Here is an 8,852-nt window from a genome sequence, read left to right as displayed (position 1 = left end):
CACTACTGCAGCTCTCACAAATGGGTACGAAAGCAAGTTCCCAAGCGACACATTCACAGCTTCCTGCATCTTTTAGAATCATTCACTCTCTTTGCTTTATTTGAGTTTTTGTGGAAGATTTTGCTTTGTTACAATGGGTTATGCTCAGCTCGTTATCAGGAGAACAATGAATGTTGTTAACTTAGATCCTGCTGCTGAAATCTTCAACTATCATGTGGCTATGAAATCTGACTGGAACAGCTCGATACGCAAGTGTCAACACTCACCTTGGAGTTGGTAAGAGCTCTGTCCTGTTGTTCTGTTTTGTTTTTGCTATCAGCTTACCATGGCAGGGACTAAAAGCTGGGACAAAGAATTAGAAATATGATGTAATAAGTGAGAAGAAAGTATCAACTCCTATAGAGGTAAAAAAACAACTCGATAATCATTGGTCTACCTCCATATTTTCTGGTAGGGCTTAGTAAATTAAATGTTATTGATGTAGGTGCTGTGTAAAAATTGCCCGTCTGAATTTGTTTCATACTTCCACTACCGTCGATCTTTGGTGAGTTATTCAATCAAAATCCCTTGGGTTTATAGTGCCTCTCAATTTCTTGGTTTCACATTTTTTTTGATGTTTGCAGATATCAGAGAACTTTTTTCTTTGGAAGATGTAATGGAGGAGGTCGGGCTTGGTCCTAATGGTGCCCTCATGTACTGCATGGAGTATCCTTTTTGTTGTTACATAGACATAAAATGAGAATTTAACTACCTCCTGTCTTAATTATGTTGCCTTTATATGTTGGAAAATTGCATGGAGAATCCTTAACTCTTAATCCACAGATACCTTGATGATAGCTTACATGATTGGGTGGATGAAGAATTGGATAACTACCGAGATGATGATTACCTTATATTCGATTGTCCAGGTGCATACATGACCATTACGTTTATATGTCTGATCTTTTTATACGAGTGGTTTCTGTCACCAGTTTGGTTCCCAATTATGTTTTTTTTTCTCTAAATTTTTGTAATCATCTTGCTTTTTTTTTCTATATTTCAACGACACTTTCAACCAACACTTGTTGGATCTTGTTGCTGTTTTGTTGTCTCTATTTTTGTTTTCATTGCTTCTCTTTTCTCTTCTCTCTATGTATGTTTTTTTTTTAAATTATTCTACTTAAAAAAAAAATTTATTTAAGAATCCCTATGAAGTTCTTTCATTGGAGGAGGAAAAAATTATTAGCACTATCAAAGGTTTTTAAGTTCTCAAATCACCTTATTAAGTCATAATTTAATCATAAGAACCCATTAGAGGTTCAAATGGACGGACTTGCTGTAACTACTCTGCCCACTAGCTAAGCTCTAGTTTTCAACGTTAATATTAATGCGTATATAGCAACGAGCATTTATTAGAGCTTATAGATTAAAAAATATCACTTATCTAATTTAGAAGGGTACAAACATCTTTTCTACCACGTTATTCTACTGCCGGTCTGGACTCTTTTGACGCCTAAAACGAAAAAAAATGTATGCCCCTTAACTATAATTAAAAAATTACGATATTTAAACATGTAATCAAAATAGTACCATATATTACTAAAATTTAAAGTTGTTTAAAATAATAAAAACATAATCGGTATGTCATCTTATATGATTTTATTAATTTATTTGCAGTTTCAATTGAGTAATTTTCATATCTATTTTTTGATAGTATTTCCTATAAATAAAAAAATGAAATATATAAAATAAAGAATAACTTATGATAAAATTCACTTTAACTTCAACTTCACTTTGTAGAATTTTATTGGGTTTGGTAGTCTCATAGAATATTAGAACCCTATAATAATTTATTTGTTTGCTTGAATTTTAAACGTTACTACAAAAATTAATTACAAAAACCTACAAAAAAAGAAGTAAGAAGCAATAATAAAAATTTAGTACCAGATGCAGCTATACTACTAAAATCAATCGCAATGAAACGTGGAAATATATGCACAATTTATAGTTCAAGTTATTTGTTATAACATTTTTTGTTAACAAAACAAAACTGGAAAGAAGATGTCTTTTAATAAAAAAGGAAAAGACTACTAAGGTGGACGCATAGTTTCGACTCTGTTAGCTGTAGGTCGATAGAATAAGTTGAGAGGACACTAGACCAAAGTGAATTTCTTCCAAATTGGCGCTCCTAATGTCAAAATATTCTTGGCGCTTAAGGCCAATGCTTTATGGGATATGTTCTTAACATTTTTATAACTTTCGATGTAGGATATGTTCTTAACATTTTTTTGTTAACAAAACAAAACTGGAAAGAAGAATATTTTTCGTTATTCACATCCAACATCCATGAAAATGTCACTAACGAATTCTCTAATCAGCTTTGCTTCTTATTATTCTCCGTTTTATTTAAGCATATATACATTGAACTTTACCAAACCCATTGAGATTCTTGGTTTGTAATCTTCCTCACTTAGTATCGAGAGGCTGAAGCATTACGGGTAGGCCGTATTGGGGATGAAGATTGAAGTTATCAACCGGGGCGTGCTTATATTCACGTGAGAGGCTAATCCGGAACCGTTGAAGGATCATAGTGAGTACGGTCTTGGTTTTCATCATGGCAAAGTTTTGGGCAATGCAAGTTCTTGGTCCGACTGAGAACGGAAGAAGTGCGTTTGGTTGATTGGCGGCTTGTGAAACACCGTTTTCGAACCGCAGAGGATTGAATTGTTTGGCGTCTTCTCCCCATATGGCCTTGTCGGTGTGCATCTTTAGAAACGGGACGATTATGCTTGTTCCCTTGGGGATATCCAAATGTCCTATCTTCATATCTTGTGTTGCTTCTCTGACCATTTTAATCACCGGTCCGTACAGACGAAGAGACTCCATCAACACCATGTTCATCTGTACGGTAGAAAATAGATTTCTTCAGCCACAAGTACTAGAGACATCGTTCCACATTGAAATTAAAATGAATCTAATTAATATATTAAGAACATATCCTACATCGAAAGTTACAAAAATCCTAAATAATAGTAACATGTATGGGAGATAAACCAATCCACTATCACCGGTTGAAACTGTATCAAACTTAATAACAAAAAAAATCCATATTAATTACCAGTTTAAGTTTTGAGAAGGTGTCTGAATCTGGGACCGTATCTTTACCACATTCATTGAAGACCTCTTCTCTGAGTGTCTCTTGCCAATCTTGGTGCAAGCTTAGTAGCAACGTAGTCCATGTCAATAGAATCGAACTACTTCCTTGCCCTGAGATATAGAAAGTCTTGCATTCTTCTATAATCTCATCCATACTCATCGTTTTCTCAGACTCCTTAGATGTTGCAGCTTTCAACATGATCCCAAGAAGATCGTCTCCATAGTTCTTAGAATTTGATTTAAGCCTTGCATCTATAATTCTTTTGATCGAGTCCTTCACTTTCTTATCGAGCTTCCACAGTTGAAGGTTGGTTGGCGTAGGAAGGTATCTTGGGAAAAAAAAAAACAAAAGACTTTAAAAAAAAAAACAAAAGATTATATATTTTCTTGTCTGAACGAATTAGCTGGCAATATATTGTACTTACTGTGTTCCTGGGATGAATACGCTTGTGAGAGAAATGACAAAATACTCCTCAAGCTCTGTCTGTGATTTAAACAATTCAATCCCTTCCTCGTAGCTGCTTCCAAACGCAGTGGTCGCGATGATATCAGATATCAATCTGTGAAAGTCTTTGTTAATCTCCATCCTCATCATCACTTCTTCACCACTTATTTGTTTTCTCCAGTCCTCCAACATCCTCAATGTGCAATCCACCATCCGTTTCGTCATGACCTGACAAATATAGCAAATAATTAATTACATTTTCACAAAAAGAGCTGAAAATATATGATTTCCGTATTTGAAAAATTGATGTTTTATACTTTAGTTAATGAATTTTGTTTTAAAATTAAAATATCAATATGTAAAAATAGGAGTGGTGAAGTATTTATTGGAAAACAAAAAAAAAATTAACAAATAAATAGAACTAATTAAAACTTTAATTTTTTAAATGGAGGGAGTAGTAAACAAGAATTATAAACCACCTTGAGTCGGTCCATGGAGAAAGCAGGGTTCAAGATTCGTCTATGGCGAACCCAGTCATCACCTTCTATGAAAGGAAGTCCTTTACCAAAAAGTATGAACACCTCGTGTCTTGTCTTTGCTACGACAGCGAAACCTAACTTTGTCGACAAGATCTGTTTCCCTAGTTCAGGATCTGAGATGAATAGCGTCGGTTTTGTTCCGTTCCAGTATAGAAATGTTTCTCCTAAAACATATCATTAAAGAGAACTTGCATGTGTTAAGCAATGCTCATCTTAAAAGACCATAAACAAAACAAGTTCCAAGAAACGGCACCGTATTGAGATAGCCAGTTGTGGTAATGAGGAACCACACGAGGGAAGATATCGTTGGAGTTGGGATCAAGAACCCAATCCTTAGCTTCTTTCTTCATCTTCTTCATCTCCTGGAGGTTTCCGTATACGAATCTGTATTTTGGGCCTGAGATTCCTTGTTTCTTGAATCTTCTTGTTATCATCCATGGCCGCAAAAGAAAGATCCAACAAGCTTCCCATATCTTGGGAAAAACAAAGGGCAGAAGAATGAGTGCTAAGAGATTGATTGTGCTCAGGAGTTCCATTGAAAGAAACACAAGGAATTTGCATGTACTCGTATTTCTGATATGATATGATGATGCACATCTTGTTATATCCGATAAGTGGAACCCATTACTTTTAGGATTAATTTAAAATTAAATTAAAACCCGTATATAATAAACACTAGGCGATTTTTTCTGTGTTCAGACACAAATTTAAATATTTTTAAAATAAACATATTATAAACATTATTAATATTCTAATTCTAATTTTAATTAAATTATTTTGTATTATATATATATTATTTATTTCAAATAATATTATGTTATTTTACTTAGATATGTAATTTGTATATACAATATTTAGTGGATTTGGTTATTACTTAAATATATTAGATTGCATTTACTACTCCAAATTTAACGATAATAGTTTTTTTTCAACAACCACAGTATTTTTTTGCGCCGAAATAGAATAAAAGTTTAATTGATTTTGTTCTTTGCATTTAGACTTTTGTTTTCAGTATAGAAATTTGGATTATGGAAAATTACTCATTTTGTGGGTTATATTGAGTTACACATATTTTTTTCAAATCGAAGTGTAACTACTTTTGCTTCTAGTTAATCTGAAATATGTAATCATACTTTCATAATTATTTTGTATAACTTTATATTTTTGTTTTGTATAACTTTATATTTTTATTTGTAAAAATAGTATAAAAACTGAAGTGGCGATATGTAAAAAGTTTTATAAACAGAAATTACCAATAAAATTTTGAAAACTCAGGAACGGATATCGGTATGTACATAATAATTAATTATTTCTGTAAATTCTAAGTAAATTTATCTTTAGTTATATAATAGATAAACTAAAAATATTCTGAATAGAGGACACATCAATATAGCGAGGGTTGCAGAGGGCTACTTCACTAATCTTTTTGCAACACAGAATGATGTCAGCCTTCATTTTGAGTAAGTCTTTCAGTAAAAATCTTTCAAGTTTTTACTGAAAGAGTGAGTACTGAGATGAATAGTGATCTTATTAAGGATATTTCAGACGAAGAAATACAGGCTGCAATTTTTGAGATAAGACCACATAAAGCCCTGGCCCTAACAGTTTTCCTGCAGTATTTTATCACCAGCATCAGAATGTTGTGAATGATGATGTCATTCGAGAAATCAAACAGTTTTTAGTGAAGATAGGTTTGATACTCGGTTGAATCACACCAATATTTGTCTCATTCCTAAAGTGTATCCTCCTTCGGGTATGTCAGAATTCAGGCCGATAACGTTGTGTAATGTCACCTACAAAGTCATCTCCAAGATACTTATCAATCGTTTACAACACCATTTGAATGGTATTATTATTGAAAACTAGGCGGCTTTTATTCCGGGACGAATGATATCAGATATCATTTTTGTACATGAGGTATTTCATAACTTAAAGGTACGGAAGAGACAAGCTAACTCTTATATGGCAGTAAAGATTGGCATTACCAAGGCATACGATCGTTTGGAGTGGAATTTTTTAGAAGAAACTATATGGAGAATAGGATTTCATACAAGGTGGATCAAATTAATAATGATCTGTGCTACGTCAGTAAGTTTTTCAGTTTTGATCAATGGTGTTCTTGAAGGGTATATTATACCCTGAAGGTAGTATATTATACCTAAGAGAGGTTTAAGAGAAGGCGATCCGTTATCTCCGTATTTATTTATACTTTGTGCTGAGGTATTATCACACATGATGAATCGAGCTATGGTTGACCGTTCACTTATGGGTGTTAAAATTGCATTACAAGCTCCTGCAGTTAATCATCTCCTATTTGCTGATGATTCCCTCTTCTTCTCATTGGCAAATCAGAGAGCTGGTAGAAAACTGAAACAGATACTGTCATTGTATGAATATGTATCAGGTCAGGCTGTAAACATCATTAAGTCATCAATTACATTTGGTCGAAAGGTGTCTGATGTTGTTAAACAAAGAATGAGACATCTTCTTGGTATATATAATGATGGAGGTTATGGTTAGTATCTTGGGCTACCAGAGTAGTTTGGCAGTAATAAAGGTGAAATGTTTCAAATAGAGAAGGTCAGAGCTGCAACGCAAGGATGAAAAAGAAAGTTTCATACACATGGGGGAAAAGAAATTCTACTGAAAGCAGTAGCACTAGCAATGCCAATTTATTCTATGAATATCTTTAGATTACCTAAAGAAATTGTGAGGAGATAAATTCAATATTGGCAAAGTTCTGGTGGGGTTCAGGAGATAAAAACGGGATGCATTGGTATAGCTGGAAAAGAGTTGGTGTACCAAAAAAGAGAGGGTGGCTTAGGATTCAGAGATTTGGAGAAATTTAATCAGGCTCTTCTGGGAAAATAAGTGTGGAGAATACTTCCAAACCCGGAAAGCTTATTGGAAAGAATACTCAAAGCTCGCTATTTTGCTGATGGAAATATACTTACAGCAGTACAGAAGCAAAAAGATTCCTATGCATGGAAATCTTTACTCCATGGAAGAGATCTTTTGAAGAGAGATATGCGATTTATAATTGGCAATGGTGCTACTGTTAGTATGTGGACTGACCCGTGGCTGCCTGTTCATCCACCGAGACCACCACGATCAATAGATGTCATTTAAATTTGGAGAGTGTCCAAAACTACTTTCTACCTGATGGGACTGGATGGGATATGGATAAATTACGAGCATAAGTTTTACCTGAGGATATGGAGAAAATTTTGGCTATCAAGTTTCCTCCGAAAGCAGAGTTAGATTTGCTTGGATGGCACTACAATGATAATGGAATTTATAAAGTTAAATCGGGCTACTGGTTGAGTACTCATCTTCTAGACAGTGAGTTGATTATACGAACATGGGGTGACCCTCTCCTGAAACAGAAGATATGGAAATGTACTTCACCTCCAAAGATCAGACATTTTATAGGGAAAGCTATATCTAAATCACTAGCTATTGGTACCAACTTAGACGACATGTTACTCCGTTTGATCAGTGTAGAAGATGTTGTACGGCACCAGAAACTGAGCAACATCTACTTTTTGAGTTCCCTTATGCAAAGATGATTTGGCGTGCTTCTGGTATTTCAAATACCACAATAAATGGAGCAAATGGTACGTTTGAGGAAAAGTTAGAAGCTTGTATCATATGTAATACTTCGACAAGCTTGGCTCATCTAAAAGATCTTCTTATCAGTATTTTGTGGCGAATATGGAGAAGTAGAAATGAATTGGTTTTTCAGCAAATGAATGTTCCGTGGTGGAAGGTGATACAACAAGCTAAATTTGATGCTGAGGAATGGGGAAAACATTGGAGAGATCTGAATATTTTTCAAAACAGAGGAACTAATCGAACATCTGAAAGTGATAATGTATGGCAACGACCGAAATCAGAATATATCTAATGCAGCTTTGATGGTTCATTTGTGAATATTTCTTTACCTAGGAAAGCAGGTTGGGTAGTTCGAGATGTGAATGGAACTTTTAAGTTTGCAGACCAAGATATGGGCAATAAAATAACCTCTGCATTGGAAGCTGAGTTTCAAGCTCTTATTATAGCGATGCAGCATTGTTGGACTCCTGGTTATACAAGTGAGATATTTGAAGGCGATAATCAAAAGATGATAGAGATGTTGGATAATTCCAATTAACTTGAGTAGCAAGTTAACTCATTAAAGTGAAGTTTGATGGGTTAAGGAAAAAGGAAAACATATCGAGCTTAGGAATGTTTCCATATTATTATTAGGAAAAGATGTAGCTTCTTCCTATATAAAGAGTTCTCATGGAGAGATGTTTCATTAAGAGAAACACATTGAAAGGTTTAGTTTTAAAAGAGTTTCTAAATCTAATAAGAAGAGAAGTTCTTATAATCTTTGTATTTGTGCAACTTTAATTTGTATCAGAGCTCCAGGTTTCGAAGGTCATTTACAAGAGGAGTTGTAACTTCGATCAAAACATGGGAGACGATTCTCAAGCACGTGATAAAGGTCTTGAGATAAAGAAGGACATACGATGTCCGATGCTAACATCGACCAACTACATCGTATGGTCGATGCGAATGAAAGTGATGCTTCGTTTATACGAAGTTTGGGATACGATTGATCCAGGGAATAACGATGCAAAGAAGAACAATATGGCGATTGCTCTAATCTTTCAATTAGTCCCCGAGGCGCTAATACTTCAGATTGGAGAACATGATACATCGAAGAAGATTTGGGAAGCTATCAAATC

At 34.4% G+C, this 8,852-nt stretch overlaps 1 protein-coding gene across 3 annotated transcripts in view; it reads right to left on the bottom strand.

Annotated features, from left to right (window-relative positions):
- Positions 1 to 1,392: 1,392 nt before the first annotated feature.
- Positions 1,393 to 8,852, bottom strand: part of LOC106305602 (cytochrome P450 734A6-like) — a 16,516-nt gene continuing 9,056 nt past the window's right edge. Inside the window, exons 2-7 of one of the 3 annotated variants that reach the window (XM_013741958.1) lie at positions 4,373 to 4,592; positions 4,060 to 4,283; positions 3,561 to 3,808; positions 3,098 to 3,464; positions 2,305 to 2,880; positions 1,393 to 1,457 (exon numbers count right to left, since the gene is read on the bottom strand). In XM_013741958.1, coding sequence (XP_013597412.1) covers positions 2,446 to 2,880; positions 3,098 to 3,464; positions 3,561 to 3,808; positions 4,060 to 4,283; positions 4,373 to 4,553 — 1,455 coding nt within the window. In that variant the 5' untranslated portion in view covers positions 4,554 to 4,592 and the 3' untranslated portion in view covers positions 1,393 to 1,457; positions 2,305 to 2,445. Of the gene's footprint in view, positions 1,466 to 2,304; positions 2,881 to 3,097; positions 3,465 to 3,560; positions 3,809 to 4,059; positions 4,284 to 4,372; positions 4,706 to 8,852 lie in introns of those variants that run through there. The other 2 variants (XM_013741957.1, XM_013741956.1) reach the window with 2 other exon arrangements.

This window comes from Brassica oleracea, chromosome C7, assembly GCF_000695525.1.
Source record: "Brassica oleracea var. oleracea cultivar TO1000 chromosome C7, BOL, whole genome shotgun sequence".
Lineage (NCBI taxonomy): Eukaryota > Viridiplantae > Streptophyta > Magnoliopsida > Brassicales > Brassicaceae > Brassica > Brassica oleracea.
The sequence above is the reverse complement of the archived record's forward strand: the minus strand, read 5'-3'. Positions and strand labels throughout refer to the sequence as shown.